The 26,045-nt window shown below is 39.3% G+C and overlaps 2 protein-coding genes across 30 annotated transcripts in view; one reads left to right on the top strand and one right to left on the bottom strand.

Annotated features, from left to right (window-relative positions):
* The window catches only part of TMED5 (transmembrane p24 trafficking protein 5), a 28,917-nt gene extending 6,343 nt beyond the window's left edge, over window positions 1–22,574 (bottom strand). The window contains exons 1-2 of the mRNA XM_054476082.1: window positions 21,956–22,574; window positions 1,953–2,050 (exon numbers count right to left, since the gene is read on the bottom strand). Coding sequence (XP_054332057.1) covers window positions 1,953–2,050; window positions 21,956–22,291 — 434 coding nt within the window. The 5' untranslated portion in view covers window positions 22,292–22,574. The remainder of the gene's footprint in view (window positions 1–1,952; window positions 2,051–21,955) is intronic.
* Window positions 21,683–26,045, top strand: part of CCDC18 (coiled-coil domain containing 18) — a 101,594-nt gene continuing 97,231 nt past the window's right edge. For 10 of the 29 annotated variants that reach the window (XM_063664664.1, XM_063664651.1, XM_063664649.1 and 7 more), the window contains exons 1-2: window positions 25,252–25,387; window positions 25,869–26,037. In XM_063664664.1, coding sequence (XP_063520734.1) covers window positions 25,254–25,387; window positions 25,869–26,037 — 303 coding nt within the window. In that variant the 5' untranslated portion in view covers window positions 25,252–25,253. Of the gene's footprint in view, window positions 21,891–22,572; window positions 24,364–25,251; window positions 25,388–25,868; window positions 26,038–26,045 lie in introns of those variants that run through there. The other 19 variants (XM_063664638.1, XM_063664629.1, XM_063664606.1 and 16 more) reach the window with 12 other exon arrangements.

Genomic DNA, 26,045 nt, shown 5'->3' with positions numbered 1-26,045 from the left:
TAAGAGTGAGTTGGACTGCCTGAATGTATATCCTGGCTTTGCCGTTCACTAGCTGTGTAACCTTCAGCAACTTAATTGTTCTATGCCTCAGTTTCCCCATCGGTAAAATAATATTTACCTCATAGGATTGTGGTTAAGAATAAAAAAATTAGTACATGAAAAGTGCTGAGAACACTGGCCTGGCACATCAAAAGAATGCAATAAATGTGAACTATTATAAACTCAATTCTTTTCTCCCAATTATTTAATGAGAGGTAATTCTACACAAGGAAGCAGTAAGATACTTATTTTTCTAACAGTGAATTTTATTATCTCAAAAAGGGAGCAAATAATTGGGGAGAAATAAAGATTGACATAAATTTTGAACATTTTTAAAATTCTGAAACTTAAAGATGAACTACATTTTTAGTTTTTTTTTTTTTTTTTGAGATGGAGCCTCTGTCGCCAGGCTGGAGTACAGTGGCGCGATCTCGGCTCATTGCAACCTCCGCCTCCGGGGTTCAAGCAATTCTGCCTCAGCCTCCCAAGTAGCTGGGACTACAGGCACGCGCCACCATGACCAGCTAATTTTTGTATTTTTAGTAGGGACAGGGTTTCACCATGTTGGCCAGGATGGTCTCAATCTCTTGACCTCGTGATCCACCCACCTCGGCTTCCCAAAGTGCTGGGATTATAGGCGTGAACCACTGCGCCTGGCCCATTTTTTAGTTCTTATACACCTATCAAAGAGAAAACAGTTAATTCCAAGTATATCAATATAAACTGACTTTTAAAATTACTATTTCTCTTATTTAGTAATAGCTTAAATATTTTTCTGAGCTCTGCATAGGTAAAATGCCATTTAAAATGCATTTTAGATGAGTATCTTAAAAAATTATTCGAGACACTTTTTTCCTCTTATCCATTCATAGATGTATTCAGTGTTTACTGAGTATCGATTATGTATCAGGCACTTTGGTTAACAAAGACCAATAATTTTAATAATAGCTAGTTCTTACAATAGTGTTATGTGCCAGAGATGTTCTAAGCATATGGTAGAAAGCAAGAGTTTTGGTCCATCTTGTCTCCACCCTGCATGTGTATCCCTGGAGACTTATTTGACATCTCTGAGCCTCCTTGTCTATAAAATGGGAATCTTGAGTCAAAGACTCTATCTCATAGTGGGATGGAAAGATTAATTTAGAAGCATATAACATGCCAACCCTTGTTTATAGCAAATACTAGATACTCCATATTTGCTCTTCTTCCTACAGATGCACAGTTTAAACATATAACAAAACTGACTTAAGAAAATGTTATAGTAAAATAACAGAATGGAACTGGGAAACATACCAGTGAGATATGAAAAGAGGGAAGTGAAGTGTCAGAAGAATATATGGTCTTTTGCTGAACTGTGAACTCAAAGAGTTATAACAAGTATTTTATTTTTATATAGTTCCCTATGATCAGATCTTTTACTTTCAGGCCTTCTAATTACCTAAAATGAATGAGGTCTGAGTAAAAAAAAAAATTTACTTACACACAAAGATATACTGTACTGTTGTTTTAAGAAAGAAAACTATAGACAAAAATGGCATATAGCCAGCAGCTCAAGAAACTTTAAGACACATACCTGGAACAGTAGCTTTAAGTTAAAATAGAAAGCTTGTGCTGGCCAGAAGTCAGGTTTAAAATGCCACAATAGATTGAAAGGAATACCAGGGGAATACTAATTTACTAACCAAAGCACAGAAAAAACTTAGCCTGGATCAAAGGAAAATGCTTAAACAAAAATAGAAAGGTTAATGGAAGATGTTTTTGTTTATCAGATGGCCCACTATCATGAACTGTTTTAAATCATATGGAATTATCTAATATTGATATGTAGTATCAAATATGCTAACTTTCCATGCCCTGCAGATAACCCACCGGTATTATTCAGCAATGAAACTCAACTAAAAGAGATTACTTACGTGTGAACTCCATCTGATTTTCTTTGTTCAAAAACTAAGGTTTTGCCTTCTGGAGAGGCAAGATGGAAATCAATATCTAATCCTGCTCCATCTAAAACCTGTAGAAAAGCATACATGAGAAAAACATATATTACAAATTCTGGAAATAAAAAATTATATACAGTAGATCATATGATGTAAAGATTTTCTAAGCTAGAGAGGTAACAAAGTCATCAGTGATGTCTGAGCTAGAAAAGAACCAAAAGATCATCTAGTTCAATTCCATTCATTTTTGGAACTTGTCCCTTCCTTACCCATTTCTCTCACCATCACCTAAATTTAGGCCTTATGGATATTACTGAAATAAATCTTCCTAAAATAGTGGTTTCATTCAGAATCTCTGTAGAATGGACAGAAACACAAAGGGCAGTTCAAATGCTGGGCCTTTTAGTTAAAACTTAGGCAATTGGCAGGGTGCGGTGGCTCACGCCTGTAATCCCAGCACTTTGGGAGGCCGAGGCGGGCAGATCATGAGGTCAGGAGTTCGAGACCAGCCTGACCAACATGGTGTAACCCTGTCTCTACTAAAAATACAAAAATCCCAGCTACTCAGGAGGCTGAGGTGGGAGAATCGCTTGAACCCAGGAGGTGGAGGTTGCAGTGAGCCGAGATCGTGCCACTGCACTCCAGCCTGGGCGACAGTGAGACTGGGTACCCCACCCCTCCTCCCCCCCAAAAAAAAGACTTAGGCAATTTCAAACATTGTATATAACTTTTTTGTTTCCTCTTCAATAAAAGAATAATAATTAACTGTTTCTTAGCCTGGAATTCAAGACCACCATGGTGTGGACTCCAACTGACTTCAACACATTCTTCTACTACTTCCCAGTATGAATTGTGTATTCGAAGCAGGCCGGTTCATTTACTAGCCAATGAATACAATCTGTCCATTTATAATTCCAAAATGTCCTTCTATGAAGATGATGATGATAATCATGGCAACTAACAATTATAGTTGATGCCATAAATTGTCTTAAATGCTTTATGTGGATTAATTTATTCCTTATAACAACTCTAAAAGGTAGGTCCTATTATTCTCATTTTAGTAAAAAAACAACAAAAACTGAGGCACAGAGAAGTCATTTTTCCAAAGTGACACAGCATTAATTCATCTAGGCCACATTAAAAAAAAAATAAGTAAAAAATAAACCAAAGTGATACAGCAAATAAGTGACATGGTCAAAATTTGAACTCAGCAATCTGCCTCTAGAATAATTTTTAATAAGTATGCTGTGTTGCCTCTTATTTCTGTTCCATTCTCCTGAATAGGTACTCATCCAATTGTATTCATTCTTTAAGAGCCAGTTTAACCCATTTATGCCTTGTGTTCCATTAATGGAACACTAAGCATGTAGGAGTTATTTATATCCTACTGCTCAAGGTCATCGCCAAGGTCTCATTTTGCAATTCAAAAAATTGCAACCTCCTGCATAAATGGGTCAAGTCCTTTGAAATCTCCTCTGAATCCTCCTGTCCAGTTCTCTCACACTCTCTCTTGTATTACTACAGATTGCACACCTATCCTCTTTGTTTGGCACTTATGAGACATTCTCTGGAATCTAAGCATCTTTTTGTAGGATTCACTTAGCATAAACTTGTAGGTACCTTTATGGACACCTATGTGGCATATCCAACACAGATGATAAGATGGATGAAAATTTTGTTCACTATTATAACTCCAAGGGTACTGGTCCTAACAATGTTATTATCCATATTTTGATTTTTTGTCACAGATGCAAATATTTAATAAATACATCTTTTTATCATCCTATTCAAATTAAAGTGTCTCAGTGTTTTCCCTGTAGATCTGTCTGCAAACTTCTCTTCCTGTCTTCCTCTTTCCCTGTGTTTTCTCTTCTGTATTTATAGTGTTTGCTAAAATTTTAAAAAGAATCTATTTGGAACACTATATAGTCAGCCTTGTAACTGGAAAAAAAACAAAACAAAACAAAACAAAAAAAAACAAACCACCTAACTCAATGGCTACTGTTTTTCTTAACACTCCATTTTATTTTGCTTGGTAGCTTTAATGTGATGATATAAAAAATTACCTACTCCTGCGCTTTTATTGTTCAACAGAACTGGTTTCAAATGGCTGGCTAAATATACGTAATTTTCTTCTTTAAATCCCAATGAAATGAAGAAGACATGTAACAATTAAAATCTATAGGCTGGGTGCGGTGGCTCATGCCTGTAATCCCAGCACTTTGGGAGGCTGAGGCAGGTGGTTCACTTGAGGTCAGGAGTTTGAGACCAGCCTGGCCAACATGGCAAAACCCCATCTCTACTAAAAATAAAAAAAATGAGCCAGGCATGGTGACACACGCCTGTAATCCCAGCTACTTGGGAAGCCGAGGCAGGAGAACTGCTTGAACCCAGGAGGCAGAGGTTGCAGTGAGCAGAGATCATGCCACTGTACTTTAGCCTGGGCAAAAGAATGAGTGAGAGAGACTCTATGTCAAACAAAAACAAAAAACCCACAAAGAAGAAAAATTCCTGTTTCAAAAGATGAAAATCTTTAGACAGAAAGGATCTAATAAATGTGAAGCAGGATAAATGAAAAAAGACTATAAAATATGGAGTTTTCCACAGGATTTAAAAAGTGCCATCTTCTATAAAAGAGAAGTAGCAGAAGTAGTAGAGAACTGCAAAATACAAGAATTGGGATTAGCATCAGAATTCTTACATATAACATTAGATGGAAAAAAATAATGGAGCCATGTAGTCAATGTTCCCAAGTAAAAAGATATTTACTGACATGAAAGCAAAAATAAAGCCATTTGCCAGGTGTGGTAGCGTGCACTGGTAGTCCCAGCTACCTGGGAGACGGAGGTGGGAGGACCACTTGAGGCTAGGAGTTAAAGCCTGTAGTGGCTATGAAAGTGCCTGTGAATAGTCACTGCACTCAATACAGTGAAACCTGGGCAATACAGTGAAACCCCATCTCTAAAATAAAATTTTAAAATAAATAAAAGTTATTGTCAGATATCCAAGGACTCAAAATTCTCAAAGAATTACTCAAGGATACCCTCCAAAAACAAAAAATATATATATTACATCAGAAAACAAGCAATGTAACAAAGCTAAGAAAAGATTTCAGTAAAACAAAGTTAAAAAGCAGTTATTGGTAGTGGCTGTCAGGCTTAATGAAATTGTTAAAAATGATTTTTAAGACTATGGAAGGTTAATTAAAAAATCATAAAATATACTTTTTTTTTTTTTTTTTTTTTGAGACAGAGTCTCGCTTTGTTGCCCAGGCTGGAGTGTAGTGGCGCGATCTCAGCTCACTGTAACCTCTGGCTCTCAGGTTCAAATGATTCTCCCACCTCAGTGTCCTGAGTAGCTGGGATTACAGGCATGTGCCACCACGCCCGGCTATTTTTGTATTTTGTAGAGATGGGGTTTCACCATGTTGGCAGGCTGGTCTCGGAACTCCTGACCTCAAGTGATCTGCCCGTCTCAGCCTTCCAAAGTGCTGGGATTACAGGTGTGAGCCACTGTGCCTGGCCATAAAATACACTTTAAAAATACAAAATAAATACTAAAAATGCCACAATCTGGGCCAGGCATGGTGGCTTACTCCCGTAGTCCTAGCACTTTGGGAGGCTGAGGTGGGCGGATCACTTGAGGTGAGGGGTTCAAGACCAGCCTGGGCAACATGGTGAAACCCTGTCTCTACTAAAAAAAAAAAAATACAAAAATTAGCTGGACATGGTGATGCGTGCCTGTAATCTCAGGTACCTGGGAGGTTGAGGCAGGAGAATCGCTTGAGCCCGGGAGGCGGAGGTTGCCGTGAGCTGAAATCATGCCACTGCACTCCAGCCTGTGCCACAGAGTGAGACTCCATCTCAAAAAAAAAAAAAAAAAAAAAAAGCCATAATCTGAAACAAAAATTCCAGTTGATTTCAATGGAACATGATGGGGATAATAGTAAAACTGTTAAAAGTTAGGTTAAAAGGAAACATACACATTAATTTTGATGCTGACAAATGGATGCTTAAACATTAAATAGAGGGACATACAGTTTGGAAATATACAGATAACCAAAAAGCCCTCCCAGTATAAAACCCCCTGGAAATACTGGATTATATTTTGAAAACAATCTTTGCAACTACATAGCAAGGGCAAAGAAAAAAAAGACATGAAAACTAGAGTGGTAAATGGAAGTTTGTGAAGGGGGTTAACTTGTCACAGTTACCTGGGAGCTTGAGATTTAATATCCCCATGAGGACAGGTCATGAAGCTTTGGGGCTGAATTATGTAAGGAGCAGGAACTAAGAACTATGCATAAAGCTAGGATCTTTGAAAGGTCATACCATCAGTAAAAGGGTTAATTTTTTTAAGAAGTCCACCAGTACACAGAGATCACAAGAAAGCTTGTCTGTCTTGGCCTCAAGTCATATGTGAAAAAACAATATAAGCTCACCAGGTGATTCATCCATAAGCTTACACATCAAGCAAATTGGTAGTTCACAGTTTCACTACCCACGTGTTCAGAGACTCAAGCAGAGAACAATATAAAACGTAGTCCTCCATCATGGAATGCCTGGGAGGAGGAAATGCAAAACCTTTCTGGAGGGTCATATGCTCAACCTAGAGCACACACGATTCACACAGGATATAGCCCCATTGGGCATGGGTTTGATGGGTAGCTTCTGACATGGCTCTCAATGATCCCTGCCTTTCTGGTATTCATACACTTGTGTAATAAATACAACATGGCAAAAGTGATGGGATGTCCCTTTCATAATCAGGTTACTAAAGATTGTAACTTCCGTCTTGCTAGCTTGTCCTTTCTTGCTGGCACTTTCTCTTGCCCTCTTACTCGCTCTGATGAAGCAAAGCTTCCATGTTGTAAGATGCGTTACAGAGAGGCTCACATGGCAAGAAACAAGGAAGGCCTCTGGCCAACAGCTTTTAGGGAACAGAAGCCTAAGTCCAACAACTAGTAAGGAATTGAATCCTGTCAACAACCATGAGTGAGTCTGGATCCTTCCCAATTGAGCCTAAGTTGACTGCAGCCCTGTGAAAGATCCAGAGTAGAAGACTCAGCTAAGCAGTGACCAGATTTTCCTGACCGGCAGAAACTAAAGCTAGTAAATGTTTTAAGCCAGTAAATTTTGTGGTTGATTAGCTTTTTATCAACAGATAACTAATGGATCTACATAAGAAAGGAGAGCATCAGGAAAGGAATAAATGAAGAGAAAACAATCTTTTATTTTTCTTAATCTAAAAAATAGATCATTGTTCAAAGTAATAATAGCAACAATGTATTCAGTGATTACAACATGTGGATAAGTGAAATGAATGACAACTGTAAAGGATGGCAGAGAGGAACTGGGAATACTCAGTTATAATGTACCTGTACTACCCATGAAAGTGGACTTGGATTAATTGTAAGCGTATATTGCAAATCTAGGGCAAATTTTTTTAAATTTTAATTTGTGTGGGTAAATAGTAGGTGTACATATGTATGGGGTACATGAGATGTTTTGATATAGGCATGCAATGCATATTAACCACATCGTGTAAAATTGGGTATCCATCCCCTCAAGCATTTATCCTTTGTGTTACAAATAATCCAATTATACTCTTTTAGTTATTTTAAAATATACATTTATGCTACAACAAAAGTGCCTTACAAAGCAAAAATAATTTAAAAAGAACAATTAAGTTATGATTGACTATAGTCAACTGTTGTGTTATCAAATAGTAGGTCTTATTCATTTTTGTTCTTTTTGTACCCAATAACCATCTCCACACCTTCCCCTCCACCCCCAGCCTCCCACTACTCTTCCTAGCCTTCGGTAACCATCCTTCTACTCTCTATCTCCATAAGTTCAACTGCTTTCATTTTTAGCTCCCACAAATAAGTAAGAATGTGATATTTGTCTTTCTGTGCCTGGCTTATTTCACTTAGCATAATGACCTCCAGTTCCATCCATGTTGCAGCAAATGACAAGATCTCATTCTTCTTTATGGCTGAATAGTACTCCATTGTGTATAAGCACCACATTTTCTTTATCCATTCATCTGTTGATGGACACTTTAGGTTGCTTCCAAATTTTGGCTATTGTGAACAGTGCTTCAACAAACATGGGAGTGCAGGTATCTCTTTGACATACTGATTTTCTTTCTTTTGGGTATATAACAAGCAGTGGGATTGCTGGACTATATGGTAGCTGTATTTTTAGTTTTTTGAGGAACCTCCAAACTGTTCTCCATAGTGGTTGTACTAATTTACATTCCCACCAACAGTGTATGAGGGTTCCCTTTTCTCTACATTCTTGCCAGCATTTGTTATTACCTGTCTTTTGGATATAACCCATTTTAACTGGGGTGAGATGATCTCATTATAGCTTTGATTTGTATTTCTCTGATGATCAATGATGTTGAGCACATTTTCATATGCCTATATGCTACTTGTATGTCTTCTTTTGAGAAATGTCTATTCGAATCTTTTGCCCATTTTTAAATTAGATTAGATTTTTTTTTCCTGTATAGTTGTTCGAGTTCCTTATATATTCTGGTTATTTATCCCTTGTCAGATGGGTAGTCTGCAAATATTTTCTCCCATTCTTGGGTTGGCTCTTCCCGTTGTTAACTGTTTCCTTTGCTGAGCAGAAGCTTTTTAGCTTGATGTGATCTCATTGGTCCATTTTTGCTTTTGTTGCCTGTGCTTGTGAGGTATTACTCAAGAAATCTTTGCCCAGACCAATGTCCTGGAGAGTTCTCCTAATGTTTTCTGTTAGTAGTTTCATAGTTTGAGGTCTTAAAGTCTTTAATCCATTTTAATTTGATTTTTGTATACAGTGAGAGGTAGAGGTCTAGTTTCATTCTCCCGCATATGGATATCCAGTTTTCCCAGGACCATTTATTGAAGAGACTGTCTTTTCCTCAGTGTATGTTCTTGGCACCTATGTCAAAAATGAGTTCACTGTAAGTGTATAGGTTTGTTTCTAGGTTCTGTATTCTGTTACATTGGTCTATGTGTCTGTTTTTTTGCAAGCACCATGCCATTTTGATTACTATATCCCTGTAGTATAATTTGAAGTTAGGTCATGTGATTCCTCCAGTTTTGTTTTGTTTAGGATATTTCTGGGCTATTCTGGGTCTTCTGTGGTTCCATATACATTTTTAAATTGTTTTTTCTATTTCTGGGAAGAGTGCTAAAGGTATTCTAATAGGAATTGCACTGAATCTGTAGATTGCTTTGGGTAGTATGGACATTTTAACAATATTGATTTTTCCAATCCATGAACATGGAATATCTTTCCATTTTTGGTGTCCTTTTCAATTTCTTTCATCAATGTTTTATAGTTTTCATTGTAGAGATCTTTCATTTTTTCGGCTAATTCTTAGGTATTTAATTTTACTTGTGGCTACTGTAAATGGGATTACTTTTTAAATGTCTTTTTCAGATTGTTCACTGTTGCCATATAGAAATGCTATTGATTTTTGTATGTTGATTTTATATCCTGCAACTTCACTATATTTGTTTACCAGTTCTAATAGCTTTTTTTATGGAGTCTTTAGACTTTTCCAAATATAAGATGTATCATTTGCAAAGAAGGATAATTTGACTTCTTCCTTTTCCAAATTGGATGCCCTTTGTTTCTCTTCTCTGACTGCTCTAGCTAGGACTTCCAGTACTATGTTGAATAACAGTAGTGAAAGTGTGCATCTTTGTTGTGTTCCAGATCTCAGAGGAAAAGCTATCAGTTTTTCCCATTCAGAAGATACTAGCTGTAGGTCTGTTGTCTATGGGTTTTATTATGTTGAGGTATGTTTCTTCTATACCCAGTTTTTTGAGGGTTTTTATTATGAAGAGATGCTGAATTTTATCAAATATTTTTTCAGTGTCAATTGAAATGATCATATGGTTTTTGTCCTTCATTCTGTTGACATGATGTATCATATCATTCTACTGATTGAGAATGCTGAACCATCCTTGCATCCCAGGGACAAATTCCATTTCAACAACAAAAATTGTAAAAAATAAGTATAATTGATATGTTGAGAACAGAGAAAGTAGAATTATATAAAATGTTCAGTAAAAACCAGAGAAGGCAGAAGGGGGGGGGGAGATGTAAAAAAAGAACAAGTACAATGAATAGAAAGGAGTTATAAACATGGCAATATTAATCCAACAATATCAATAAGTACATTGTGAATGGTCTAAATATGCCAATTAAAAGAACTGCCAGAGTGGATGACAATACAAGATTAACCATATGCTGTCCACAAGAAACCAACTTTAAATATAAAGACACAGATAGATTTAAAGTAAATGGATGCAGAAAGATATACCATGTTAACACTAATTGAAAGAAATCTGAAGTAGCTATATTAATGTCAGAGAAAGATGACTTCAGAATAAGGAAAATCTTCAGGGATAAAGAGGGGCATTACTGGCCGGGCATGGTGGCTCACGCCTGTAATCCCAGCACTTTGGGAGGCTGAGGCAGGCAGATCACGAGGTCAGGAGATCGAGACAATCCTGGCTAACATGGTGAAACCCCACCTCTGCTAAAAATACAAAAAATGAGCTGGGCGTGGTGGCACGTGCCTGTAGTCCCAGCTACTTGGGAGGCTGAGGCAGGAGAATCTCTTGAATCCGGGTGGTGGAGGTTGCAGTGAGCCAAGATGGCACCACTGCACTAGAGCCTGGGCGACAGAGTGAGCAAGACTCTGTCTCAAAAAAAAAAGTGAAGAGTGGGGACATTACCTATAATGAATGGGTCAACTTTCCAGGAAGACATACCAATCCTTATGTGTATACACCTAACAACAATGTATCAAAATATGTGAGGCAAAAACTGAAAGAGCCACAAGAAGAAACACAAAATCATTACTATAGTTGGAGACTGTGACATCCCTCTATCAGTAATTGACAGATCCAAGAAGCAAAAAATCAGTAAGGATGTAGTTGAACTGAACAGCACCATCAATCAAATGTGTCTAATTGAATCTTGAGAACTAATCAATCCAGTGATGGCAGAATAACATTCTTCTCAAGCTCATATGGAACATTCACCAACACAGACCACATTCTGGGCCATAAAACACACCTTGATTTGTGCTGTTAGACCACAGTGGAATTAAGGTAGAAATCAGTAATACAAAAAAAGCTGTAAAATTCCCACCTATTTGGAGATTAAACCACACATTTATAAAGAACTCATGGGACAAAGAAGTCTCAAGATAATTTTTTTTTAACTTCAATGAAATGAAAATACAACCTAACAAAAATTTGTGGGATACAGAGAAATCAATACCTAGAGGGAAATTTATAGCATTGGATGAACTTATTAGAAAAGAAGAAAGATCTAAAATCAATAATCTAGACATCCACCTTAGGAAGCCAGAGAAAGAACAGTAATACAAACCTAAAACAACCAGAAGAAAAACATTAGAGCAGAAATCAAGAAAACTGATAACAAGAAATCAACCCAGAAAAAAAAAAAAATCAATGAAGCAAAAAACTGGTTTTTTAAAAAGATCAATAAAACTAATAAATTTCTAGTCTGGCAAACTAAGAAAAAAAACAAGGCAAACCAAGAAAAAAAAAAAACAAGAAAAAAAGACACAGAACACTAATATCAGAAATAAAAGCTGGGTCATCATTAATTATCTATGGACATTAAAAAGATAATAATGGCCAGGAGTGGTGGCCAATGCCTGTAATCTCAACACTTTGGGAGGCTGAGATGGGAGGATCACTTGAAGCCAGGAGTTTGAGACTAGCCTAGGCAGCAAAGTGAGACCCTGTCTGTACACACACACACACACACACACACACACACAATTAGGCAGGCATGGTGGTGCATGACTGTAGGCCTAGCTACTTGGGAGGCTGAGGTGAGAGGATCACTCGAGCCCAGAAGTTCAAGGCTGCTGTGAGCTATGATCGTGTCACCGAACTCCAGCCTGGGTGATGGCAAGACTCCATCTTAAAAAATATAAATAAAAGGATAATAGTGGTGAGAGGTGACAGCGTGTTGGCAGCCCTCACTTGCTCTCAGCGCCTCCTTGGCCTTGGCGCCCACTCTGGCCATGCTTGAGGAGCCCTTCAGCCCGACGTTGCACTGTGGGAGCCCCTTTCTGGGCTGGCCAAGGCCGGAGCCGGCTCCCTCAGCTTGCCGGGAGGTGTGGAGGGAGAGGCGCAGGCGGGAACCGGGGCTGTGCCTGACGCTTGCGGGCCAGCTCGAGTTCCGGGTGGGCGTGGGCTCCGTGGGGGACCCGCACTGGGAGTGGCCGGCAGGCCCACAAGCCCCTGGCAGTGAGGGGCTTAGCACCTGGGCCAGCAGCTGCTGTGCTTCATTTCTTGCCAGACCTTAGCTGCCTCCCGGCGGGGCAGGGCTTGGGACCTGCGGGCCCGCCATGCTTGAGCCTCCCCTCAGCCCCCAGCTGTCGGCTCCTGCATGGCCGGAGCCTCCCCAAGGAGCGCCGCTCCCTGCTCCATGGCGCCCAGTCCCATTGACCGCCCAAGAGCTGAAGAGTGCGGGCGCACTGCATGGGACTGACAGGCAGCTACACCTGCAGCCCAGGTGCGGGATCCACTGGGTGAAGCCAGCTGGGCTCCTGAGTCTGGTGGGGACTTGGAGAATCTTTATGTCTAGCTAAGGGATTGTAAATGCACCAATCAGTACTCTGTGTCTAGCTCAGGGTTTGTAAATACACCAATCCACACTCTGTATCTAGCTAATCTTGTGGGGACGTGGAGAACTTTTGTTGTCTAGCTCAGGGATTGTAAACGCATCAACCAGCACCCTGTCAAAACAAACCAATCAGCTCTCTGTAAAACAGACCAATCGGCTCTCTGTAAAATGGACCAATCAGCAAGATGTGGGTGGGGCCAGACAAGAGAATAAAAGCAGGCTGCCCCAGCCAGCAGTGGCAACCCACTGCGGTCCCTTTCCACACTGTGGAAGCTTTGTTCTTTCGCTCTTTGCAATAAATCTTACTGCTGCTCACTCTTTGGGTCCACACTGCCTTTATGAGCTGTAACACTCACCGCGAAGGTCTGCAGCTTCACTCCTGAAGCCAGCGAGACCACAAACCCACCGAGAGGAACGAACAACTCCAGACACGCCACCTTAAGAGCTGTAACTCTCACCGCAAAGGTCTGCAGCTTCACTCCTGAGCCAGCGAGACCACAAACCCACCAGAAGGAAGAAACTCCGAACACATCCGAACATCAGAAGGAACAAACTCTGGACACGCTGCCTTTAAGAACTGTAACACTCACCGCAAGGGTCTGCGGCTTCATTCTTGAAGTCAGTGAGACCAAGAACCCACCAATTCCGGACACAGTGGAACATTATTAATAAATCTGTACCCACAAATTTGAAAACTTAGATGAAACAGGCCAATTCCTTGAATGATGCAAAGTACCAAAACTCATACAAGGACAAATAGATAACCCGAATAGGCCCGTATCTGTTACAGAAATTATATTGATAATTAATAACCTCCCCCAAAATAAAGGACCAGGACCAGACAGTTTCAATGGTGAATCCTACCAAACATTTATGGACAAAATGATACCAATTCTCTAAAATCTCTTACAGACAATAAAAGCTGAGGGAACAATTCTTTACTCATTCTGTGAAGCCAACATTACCCTAATATTAAAACCAGAAAAGACATTACAAGAAATGGAAACTACATACCAGTATCTCTCAGGAACACAGATGCAAAAATCTTCACCAAAATATTAGCAAAGCTAATTCAACAATGTAAACAAAGAATTACAACCATGACCAGATGGATTTGTTCCAAGTACATAAGGCTGGCTCAACATTCAAGAATTATTTTGTGTAATTCATCACATCAACAGGCTAAGGAAGAAAACTCAGATGATCACAGCAATGGGTATGGAAAACATATTTGATAAAATCCAATATCAATCCATGATATTTAATATTAAAAAATCTTAGCAAATTAGGAATAGAGGGGAACTTCCTCAACTTAAGGAAGAACATTTACAAAAATCCTACAGCTAAGATCACACTTAATGGCGACAAACTGGAAGCTTTCTCACTAAAATCAGAAACAAGACAAAGATGCTACTCCCTCATTACTTCTACTCAACACCATACTGGAAGCTCGAGCTAATGTAACACAACAAGAAAGGGAAAGAAAAGACATACCTATTGGAAACGAAGAAATAAAACTGTCCTTGTTCACAGATGACATGATAGTCCATGTAGAAATCCTAAAGAACTGCAAAAAAAAACCCGTCCCGGAACTAATAAGTGATGATAGCCAAGTCTCAGTATACAATATTAACATACAATAGTCAACTGCTTTCCTATACACCAGCAACAAGCAACTGGAGTTGGGAATAAAAAATACAATACCATTTACATTAGCACTAAAAGAAAAAAAGGAAAAAAGAATTACTAAAAGAAAAAAAAGAAAAAAGAATTAGGTACAAATCTACCAAAATATGTACAAGATCTATAATCCCAGTAATCCCAGCTACTCAGGAGGCTGAGATGGGAGGATTCTGAGCCCAGGAGTTTGAGACCAGCGGAGTTACACAGCAAGACCTCATCTCAAAAAAGAAAAAACAAATTAGTACATTGTTGGTGGGAATGTAAATTAATACAGCCCTATGGAAAACAATATGGTGGTTCCTCAAAAAACCATAAATACAACTACCATATCATCTAGTAATCTCACTTCTGGTATACATCCAAAGGAACTGAAATCAGTATGTAAAAGAGATATCTGCACTCCCATATTCATTGAAGCATTATTCACAATAGTCAAGACATAGAAACAACCTAAGTGTCCATTAACGAATGAATAAAGAAAATGTGGTGTAGATACACAATGCAATACTGGAGGACATTACACTAAGTGAAATAAGCCAGGGACAGAAAGACAAATACTGCATTATCTCATATGTGGAATCTAATACAGTTGAATTCCTAGAAGTGGAGAGTAGAACGATGGTTACCAGAAGCTGGGGGTCGGCGGCTTGGGGAGAGAGGGAATAGGGAGTTGTTGATCACAGAGTACAAAGTTTCAGATAGACAGAAGGAATAGGTTTTGAGGTCTATTGCACAGGAAGGTGACTATAGTCAATAATAATGTATATTTCAAAATAACTGAGACTGAATTTCAAATAGCTCATCATAAAAAATTATAGGCAAGGCCATGTTAATTAGCCTGATTTAATCATTACATATTGTACATATGTATCAGAACATCACGCTATACTGCGTAAATGTATACAATTATAATTTGCCAATCAAAAATAATATTAATAAACTTTTAAAGCTAATGAAGTAGAAGATAGAGCTGAAGAAATTATCCATAAAATAGGAGAGTGAGACAAAGAGAGAAATTATGAGAGATTAAGAAGCATGGATGAGCCACTTAAACTGCAGTGAAAATGCAGAAGCAGAAAATTTAAAAAGCTACAAGAGAAAATAGAGATGAACTACAAATATATAACAAACTGACAGGAAGCTTCAACAGCTATAATTGGAGTCAGAAGACAATAAAATACTAGTTTTAATGCATTTAGGAAAAACATCTGTCAGTGAAGAATTCTTTAAGTAATTCAATTCTTCAAGAAAAGTCAAGAGAGCAGAGCCGTGAGAACCAGAGGAAAACAAATTAAGCCTGAAATCAGTCCTATTCAGACTTCCAGTTATATGAACCAATAGACTTCCTTATTAAAAACTGATTTGGTTTGTTTACCTGTTGGTAAAAACTTTGTAAGGACTTTAAGGACCATGACATTTTAATTAAATAATCATATATGTTTCACCCCATCAAACCCTATATGTTTTTATGAGTATGGGAAAAGGTGTGGAAGAGTTCACATCTAGGAGAATGACAACAGGCATTCAATAGAGTTACAAAGAGTTTTTTTTTTTTTTTGAGACAGAGTCTCACTCTGTCGCCCAGGCTGGAGTGCAGCGGCGCAATCTCGGCTCACTGCAACCTCTGCTTTCCGGGTTCAAGTGATTCTCCTGCCTCAGCCTCCAGAGTAGCTGGGACTACAGGCGCGCACCACTGCGCCCAGCTAATTTTTGTTTTTTGTTTTGTTTTTTTTTAAGAGATGGTGTTTCACTATGTTGGTCAGGCTAGTCTCCAACTCCTGACCTCGTGATCCACCCACTCTGGCCTCCCAAAATGCTGGGATTACAGGCGTGAGCCACCGCACCCGGCTTTTTTTGCTTTTACATCTTTGTATTGTTTGACTTACTCTAACGAGGTTGTATATTACTTTTATAATTGGAAGTAAAAAAATTCATAAAGGAGACAGGTGTGGTGGCACGTGCCTGTAGTCCCAGCTACTCAGGAGGCTGGTTGAAGTGGGAGTATCACTTGAGCCCAAGTTCGAATTCAGCCTAGGCAACAATAGTGAGACCCCATCTCTCTCTTTTTTTTAACTTTTATTTTAGGCTTGGGGATACATGTGAAGGTTACATAGGTAAACGTGTTAAAAACCACAATTATTTTTGCACCAACCTAATATTTCATCACCCAGATATAAAGCCCAGTACCCAATAGTTATCTTCTCTGTGCCTCTGTCCTTCCACCCTCCCTCCTCAAGTAAATCCCAGTGTCTGTTGTTTCTGTCTTTGTATTCATAAATTCTTACCATTTAGCTCTCACTTCTAAGTGAGAACACGTGGTATTTAGTTTTCTGTTTCTGCGTTAGTTTGCTAAGGATAATAGCCTCCAGCTCAACCCATATTCCCACAAAAGACATGATCTCATTCTTTTTTATGGCTGCATAGTATTCCATGGTGTATATGTACCACATTTTCTTTATCCAAACTGTCATTGCTGGGCATTTAGTTGATTCCATGTCTTTGCTATTGTGAATAGTGTTGCACTGAACATTCGCATGCATGTGTCTTTATGGTAGAATGATTTATATTCCTCTGGGTGTATACCCAGTAATGGGATTGCTGGAGACCCTATCTCTTAAAAAAAAAAAAAAAAAAAAAGTATATATACACACACACACACTCACATAAAACCCAAATATATATATTATTAAATATATTATTCTCCCCAAAACCCACCCATTTATATATATATATACTTATATAATACTTAAAAGCCATTTATATATATATATATAAAAATGGACCTCAAAGGTATCTTTCACTCTTCTTCCTTAGTATCTTGGCACATGTTGTTCTTTCTAATCCATTGTCTTGTTCCACTTACTCCCTTATGTCCATATATATATATATATATACACACACACACACACACACACGGCTTTTGATTTTTTGTTTTTTTATATACAAATTTATATATACATATACATTTATATGTATATGAATATATTATATATTTTGTATATGTATAAAATGTGTGTATATATAATAGATAGGTGTGTGTATATATAAAACAAAAAATAATAAATACTCAAAAGCCATTTTTTCCCAAAGATCAATAAAGTAGTCCTATCTACTTTATACATATAATATTAGGCATGTATACCTGTAGATAAAATGGAAATAGGAGATATTCCAAATGGCATCAGGTATATTATACAAGTAAATTTTAAAAATTAGATGAAATGGCCAGTTTACCAGAAAATAGTGAAATTTGGCTCTATACAAAAATGAAAGACTAATAAAAATCTTAAAAAATTGATATAGCTATATTCTCCCAAAAACCCACCCAGATAGTTTTACATGTTTGGTAAACGTCTGGTTCACTCATTCAATAGATACTTCTTAGTGCCTATTATGCCCTTAAAAAGGTATTCTTGTTCTAGGCTCAGGGTTTATTTTCTAGCTAACATTTTTTGAGTGCTTATTTGGTGCTAGATACCATTCCTTTTACATGTATTAGCATATTTATTCTTCACAATAATATATAGTGGGGAGCAGATGATTACTGTTAAAGTATAGAAACTGGTACAGAGAGGCTCAATACCTTGTGGCCAAAACGATCTTTTAAAAAACACAGATCAAGTTAACCTGCTTATAACTATTCAGTGGCTTCTTACTGGTCTCTGCAAAAGACCCATATTCTTAACAAGGACAAAAAAGCCCACAATGATTTGGTTGCTGTTGCTACTGACTTCTCTAGAGTAGACTTGTACCACTTTTCTCTCTCTGTATCCTATCTTTCAGGACCTCAAAGGTATCTTTCTCTCTTCTTCCTTAGTATCTTGGCACGTTGTTGTTCTTTTTTACCCATTGTCTTGTCCCACTCATTCCCTTATGCCTAGTGAAAGCCTGATAATTCTGTAGATCTTAACTCTACTTCTGGATGTCTTTCAATTTCCAGATAAAATGAAGTCCTCCTACTGAGCCCACTCATAGTCTTATGAACTTACCTTCATTACCCCATTAAATATTTCGACATGTATTTGTGTAATAATTTGATTAATGTCTGTCCCCATACTTGATTGTATGAGGGCATAGACTATACACACACACACACACAAACATATATATATATATATTTTTGAGGCTGGGTCTCGCTCTTGTCACCGAGGCTGGAGTACAGTGGTGTGATCACAGCTCACCATAGCCTCAACCTCCTGGGCTCAAGTGATCCTCCCACCTCAGCCTCCCAAGTAGCTGGAACCACAAGTGTGTGCTACCATGCCTGGCTAACTTTATTTTTGGTAGAGATGGGGTCTTGCTATGTTGTCCACGCTGGTGTGAAACGCCTGTGCTTGAGTGATCCTCCCACCTTGGCCTCCCAACGTGTTGGGATTACAGGTGTGAGCCACTGCACCTAGCTGATATTTTCACTCACCATTGTATCCCTAGCACCTTGGATGTGCTGACACATATCAAGCACTCAAGAATGACTTAAATTTCTAAATGGATTATCTATTTTAGTCATAAGATACATGAATTGGCATTAAAGTTTTCAAGAACCTCTATCAATATAATGTGAGGCTAGTCAATTATCCAAAAAGTATTCTCCTAAAACCTAAAAAGAAATTAGTAAAATTTTCAATATGTCACAGTAACCATGGACAAAATTAGATTGTCTGTTCCTTAATATTTTAAAAACTAACTTTAAGACAAAAATTAGTAGGATGTAGTTACTGGGAAATTAAACAAGTTGGGAAATGCAAACAGGGTGGAAGATGATATTTACCCTACACATCTCACCAACACTGTCTAGGATTACAGACATTAAATGATTTTACCTCTTTCCTTAATGAAAACAAATTGTTTAGGGAGAATGCTTTAAAGGAATAGTCCCAGCCGGGCGCGGTGGCTCACACCTATAATCCCAGCACTTTGGAGGCCGAGGCTGGCAGATCACTTGAGATCAGGAGTTTAAGACCAGTCTGGCCAACACGGTGAAACCCTGTCTCTACTAAAAATAAAAAAATTAGCTGGGTGTGATGGCACATGCCTATAGTCCAGCTACTCAGGAAGCTGAGGCAGGAGAATCACTTGAACTCGGGAGATGAAGGTTGCAGTGGGCCAAGGTCGCGCCACTGCACTCCAGCCTGGGTAACAGAGTGACAGAGGGAGACTCTGTCTCAAAAAAAAAAAAAAAAAAAAAAGGAACAGTCCCTTTAAGAGTGACTAAAGATGTAAAGAATAAAGCTAAACCAAGCCAGCTACATAACTACAGAGGTATAAATGTAAAATTAACATTCATTGACTATTTACTATGTGTCAGGGATGATCTATGAGCATTTTTTAATAGACCACTTTACACTGAATATGAGCATTTATTAACTCATGCTTTTTCAAATCAACTCTATGATGTAGTTACAATTATTATCTCTATTTTACAAGTGAGAAGATCACATAAGTTTTAAGTAGGCAGAGTCAAGATTTGAACCCAGGCTAAGGTTAAGAGCTGGTGCTCTTAACTATGAGAGGACAGTAGTTAAAATAGATATCTATCCTAATATGTGTGTAAATACTGAAGTTTTTTTATTAATACAAATTGTTTTCTTATCTAGACTATTTCACTAGCCCTCTAGTTGGTTTCCTTGACTAATTTTGCTCTCCTTAAATCCATTTTCCACACTGCATCCAGTGATCTGCTTAAATCTTAAATGGACTTGTACAAAATTAAGGAAAACCTACTCAGCATGGCAAACAAGGCTACGATTCATGCTTCATGACCCCAGCCTTCTGGCCTCTCCGATGTCCTTTTCTGCTACTCCCACCCTAGACTTTATATGTCTGAAAGTCTAATACAAACTCAGTACTTGTAGTGTCCACTACACACTAACCATCCTCACTTACACTATGTATTTTAAGAACTATGGATCTTTTTGTTCTCTTTTCTGAAATGCCCCTTGTTCCTTGCATTTTCGTCTCAATTAAGCATCTTTCTGGATTAAATTTTATTTTCTCCAGGAATCCTCTTCTGAAACCCTTAGAAGTGACCCTCCTCTACTGGTACTTAGCCATCCTTTATTGAAATTACCTGTTTATGAGCCAGTAACCTTTATTAAGCTCTTTGAGAAGAGGGATTCTTTCTCTTTTACCTACATCCCCCACAACCCGGCTCCCCCTCCGTCTCCCGCCCCTCCATGCACAATTCCTGGCACGTGTTAACTGTTCAGTAAATGTTGAACTTTTGAACTTTACTGGAAATCAAGAAACAGAGTTTTAGCCTCAGTTTTGCTCACTATGTGATTTTAGATATTTTATTCTCTGTGCTCATCATGTGTATCTATATACAACTTAATCCTAAAGTTCCATCGTATAAAAAATTCTACAACTTTTTATTTTGCTCTGTATGTGACAGTACCTGGTATTTAAAAACAATTCTCTACATCAACTTAAAAAGTTAACATTTGATGATTATAATTAACTTCTAAAAAACTGAAAGATGAAACACATCAATGCCTTTTTTTTTTTTTTCCCTGTACTGCTACCTGAAAACATCGGAATTTGCTGTGGAACGAACAAGATTTCTTCTAAGAAATTACCCCCTACCACCATGACTACATAAAATAAGGTAATTCCCAGCAAGAATATTATGCAGATACTAAAAAGAAAACATGCCGGGCATGGTGGCTCACGCCTGTAATCCCAGCACTTTGGGAGGCCGAGGCGGGTGGATCGCCTGAGGTCGGGAGTTCGAGACCAGCCTGGCCAACATGGTGAAACCCCCGTCTCTACTAAAAATACAAAAATTAGCTGGGCATGGTGACGCACGTCTGTAATTTCAGCTACTCGGGAGGCTGAGGCAGGAGAATCGCTTGAACCCGGGAGGCGGAGGTTGCAATGAGCCGAGATAGCGCCACTGCACTCCAACTCTAGCCTGAGCGACAAAGCGAGACTCCGTCTCAAAAAGAAAACAATGACACGAGGGAAATGCTTACAATGCTTAATGAAAAAATGAAAAGAAAGGAAAGGTTATAAAGTTTTAATATACGATTTGATCTTTTGAAAATAATGGATATATAACTTACACGGAAATATATCATTAAATATAGCAACAGCCTCTTTCAAAAAGTTTCAAAATCGGGCTTCATGCCAATTACACGATCATAATCCAAAAACCCTTAACTAAAGCAAAGACAGTGATTTGTAACATCCGAATTGTATGAAAGGGGTGGGGGTGATTCAAACAAGTGTCATCACCTCGTCCAATGATGAAGGAGAACGTGTATCAGTTCTGCATTGTGAAATTCTCAGTATCGGAGCATGTAGTGGCTAAGAAAAGCAATGGGCAAATTAGGAAACAAAGAGAAAAGCCAGCGACATTACCAATTCTGGCCTCCTTCCCACCGGAGGAAAGGGGAGAAGGCGGGTAGTCATCAATTCCAGGTCCAGCCTAAGTTCTGGGTCCCCGGCCCCAGCGAGAGCCTCGCCTCGCCTAGCGCGCCTGCGCGGAGCGGGCCGGCTTCCTGGACGGCCCTCGCCTCTTCACCTCCAGGGCCGTCCACCAGAAGTTTCTAAACGGGTGAGAGGCGACAACGCAGTGCAGCTGGGTTAAAGGAAAGAGGCTGATTTATCCTCCGCACTTACTTGGTACTCGATCTCCAGCGAGGCCTTCAGGGGCATGGGCTGGTAGAAGCACTCCTTCTGGCCGGCGGGAAGGGTAAAGGTGAAGTCGCTATCGAGGGAAGGTGTGAAGCCGGCCGCCCCAGGCAGCAGCACCGGAGGCAGAGCGGCCAGAAGGAGCACGGGGAAGGGCAGCCAGATCTTGTCGCCCATCCCTGCTGGGGAGATCCCGGGCTGAAAGAGGCGTGAGGTACTGTTGTCTCCGCTCCGCGTTTCCTCTCTGGACGCCTCGTGGTTGACAGGGAAATCTGGAGTCTGAGGAAACTCCAGGTGGCGGCCGCGGCGGCGGCAAACACTCATCCGAAGGAGAAGCGCAGTTCTCCAAAGGGTAGGGACTCAGGGCGGGGCCAGCAGTCCCGTTCCGCAACCGCCTCAGTCTCGGCCCCCTCAGGCCAGGCGTGAGCGCCGCCCGGCTCTCCCCCTGACGGCGTTCGGTTCCCATGGCTTCCCCCACCAATGGGCATCATGGCGGTAATTGTGGGAAATGTAGTCCCGGGCGGGCTCCGCTAGTGGGCTCGGGCGCGCTCGCCGACCACGATCCCCGGCAAGCCCCGCGCTTCCGGCGGCGCCTCACGCAGTCTGCGTCGGGGCGGGGCAGCGGCCGGTTAGGCGCGTCCCAACGGCTCCCGCGGCGGTTTGAATTCCGTGCTACCGGGGTTCGCTGGTTCTCCGAGTAGTGTCCGAAGCTTCCACGCGCAGGGGCCGGGGAGAGGGTCAGAGGCTTACTAACGCAGACTCGAGTGCGAAGCGCGCAGTCGCCGGGTGGGTCTCTCCCCAGCTAAGACTTGGGTGGTGAGCGACTGCGCCTTGGCGTGGGGAAACCGGCTTGCCTGGGGGAGTTTTGTTCCTTTCCCTCCCGGCACCTTGGATGCGCTGGGACTGTTCCTCGTGGTTGCTGAGCATGCTGCTCTGAACGGTTGTATTTTATTTTAGGAAAAATAGGAGGCCGGGTGCAATGGCTTACGCCTGTTACTTTAACACTTTGGGATGCCGAGGCGGGAGGATTGCGTGAGCCCAGGAGTTCGAGGCCAGCCTTGGCAATATGGCAAGCCACTGTCTATAAAATTAAAAAAAAGAGAGGAAACTGTCACTTCCGTCCCCCACCCCCGCCCCCGCTTCTTTCAGACGGATGTAAGATTAGCTGTGTCAAGCGATCTTGAGACAGGAGACTACTACATAAAGTTATGATCTCTTTCCAAAATGAGGAATCTTTTTCGACTATAGCCCATTGTATCACATACATAGGGTGTAAAATAACACTTGTCCTTCGTTTGATGGGTGTGCGTGTGCAAACCTACAAGCACATTGTTAATTAGGGCCGAAAGATGATGTTGTTAAGGTCGGTGAGTAGGATGATGTGCTTTTCTAGGTATGCGTAGTCAGTGAAGATAGCCTTTTTTGGGTAACTACTGTAAATTGAAGTTAAGGACATTCATTTGACAGTAAATGGCCCACTAGGAAAATGAAAACATTTTAGTATCAAATATATTCATTGCTACTGCAGAAGAGTTAGGGAGTTGTTTCTTTCTTTCTTTCTTTCTTTCTTTTGAGACCGAGTCTGATTCTGTCGCCCAGGCTGGAGTGCAGCGGCGCGATCTCGGCTCACTGCAACCTCTGCCTCAGCCTCCCGAGTAGCTGAGATTACAGGCGCTCGCCACCATCCCCGGCTAATTTTTTTGTATTTTTAGTAGATACGGGGTTTCACCATCTTGGCCACGTTGATCTTTAACTCTTGACCTCGTGATCCACCCGCCTCGACCTCCCAAAGTGCTGGGATTACCGGCGTGAGCCACCGCGCCCGGACTGGGAGTTATTTCTTGCATGGCAATACACAGATGTTGAACTAAAACCTGATTTAAGATGAAATATATAGTACCAAATGGCATTATAGAATTTGCCCAATTTTCTCTACCCTTTTCTCCTTCACCATCCTACAGAGAGCTAGAGATGTTGAATAGATAAAGCAGGATGGGGACCTGATTTATTGACTTGTCTGCGAGAGTCTTGTCACTTAAGCAGAAGCAAATTTGTGGAAACAGAAAAGGGAAAGAGGATAGAACCAGTTTGTCTATTAAGATTACATAGTATCTCATTTAATTTCCTGCCACTTTCTTTCCATAAGGTGGGAGTTTTCTTTTTAATCTTCCTCCCTACATCTGAGAATTTTTGAGTGGGGAATAAATGTAGCATACCATTCTAACTGGATGAGGGAAGGAAGGACAGTTTAGTATTCGTTAATTCATTCAAAATATTGAGCTTCTCTAAGTACATTGCAGTCCTGAACGTAATGCACAGGACTTTTAACCTTTTGGAACTTGGGATGGGATCAGAATGCTAAGAAGGGCGTTGAAGGAGATGCTACAATGAAAAAGGTAAATGGGATCTGAAAGAGGAATGTAATTTTAAGATTGCGCAGAAAGCTCTGTAGGAATAGTGGAGATTATAAAGCTTTAGTTTTTTATTGTATTCATTAGAATAATAAAATGTGATGCTTTATTGTGATTTTTTATGTGCAAAGAGATTTAGTAGTTTCACAACCCTAGAGATACTCATCCACTGAAGAAACAAAAGCTTTTCTTCATTTATTTATATGAGTTGACCTGCCAAATGTTATTTTGATCCCTGTGGTTGTGACTTGTAAATGTGTGTTTTTTAAATTTTATAACTATTGGGTATAGGAGGAGGAGACAGCTTTTAACTGGTAATAAATTCCCTTCTAACAAAATATGAATGACTGTAATGATACCATTTAATCAGATGTCTAGTACTTGTAAGTGATTATGAAAGTTCAAACACCTCATACTGAAATTGGTATGTAATAAGTAATAAAGCTACAATGTGACATAATTTAATGGTCTTTGCATCCTAATGACTTGGATTCAAATCTTGATTTCACCATTTACAGTTTGTGTGACTTTGAGCAAGTTATTTAATGTCTGATTCTTAGTTTCCTTAACATGTAATGAAAATACTTAACAATTGTTAGGAAGATCAGGTATGCTTAGAAAAGGGGAAATATAATAACTAGACCCTGGCTAAAATGAAAGATTCATTCATTGAAATTGTATTGAACTCCTTTATGGCTTTACACTACAGATACATTCATTATTATTGATTTTTTGTTTTGTTTTAAACCACCATGAAAGATTTCACAACATTTGAAATAGAAAACTAATGAGTTAAATTCTATTCATGTGAGTATTTTGACTGAAACTACAGAATCTTTCAGACAAGGTACAAGAAATTCATTTTTTTTTAAGAAATGGAATCTAGTTCATCAGACTACTATAATAAAGACAATGAAGAGGAAAGTTTGCTTGCAAATGTTGCCTCCTTAAGACATGAACTGAAGATAACAGAATGGAGTTTGCAGAGTTTAGGGGAAGAGTTATCCAGGTAAGTAAGTAAAATCACATATAGAATTCACTGTGCCTTAAATAAATCAATATAAAATGTGTCGATTTCATTATGATGTATTGTTTCTAACGTGCCTCTGGAATAAGAAATAATTTTCTTATACTTTTTAATGTAACTTTCAGTTTAGGGAAAAATAGGAATATTAGAGAAGCCTCTTTGCATATTAAAAACACTTTCAGTGTATTAGAACTCAGTATAAAATATATATTTTGGGCTTTACTAATTTTTTCTGATTCTTTTGAATCTTAAGTAATCTTAGCGTAGAGGCTCTAGAAATACAGTTTGCTACTTTAAAAGTAATTATGATTTATTTAAAATTTAGTGGAAACATTGCCTTATGTTCATAACTGTGAATCTGCTTAGCAGCATTTCAGGTTTTCTATTTTCTTATTTAATGTATAGCAATTTGTAGTGAATAAACTATCCAAGAACTGAAATATGTTTTTTCTTTTTTTTCTAGTGTTAGTCCAAGTGAAAATTCTGATTATGCCCCTAATCCTTCAAGGTCTGAAAAGCTAATTTTGGATGTTCAGCCTAGCCACCCTGGACTTTTGAATTATTCACCTTATGAAAACGTCTGTAAAATATCTGGTAGCAGCACTGATTTTCAAAAAAAGCCAAGAGATAAGGTTATTGT

The sequence above is a fragment of the Pongo pygmaeus genome, chromosome 1 (assembly GCF_028885625.2).
Source record: "Pongo pygmaeus isolate AG05252 chromosome 1, NHGRI_mPonPyg2-v2.0_pri, whole genome shotgun sequence".
Classification (NCBI taxonomy): Eukaryota; Metazoa; Chordata; class Mammalia; order Primates; family Hominidae; genus Pongo; species Pongo pygmaeus.
The sequence above is the reverse complement of the archived record's forward strand: the minus strand, read 5'-3'. Positions and strand labels throughout refer to the sequence as shown.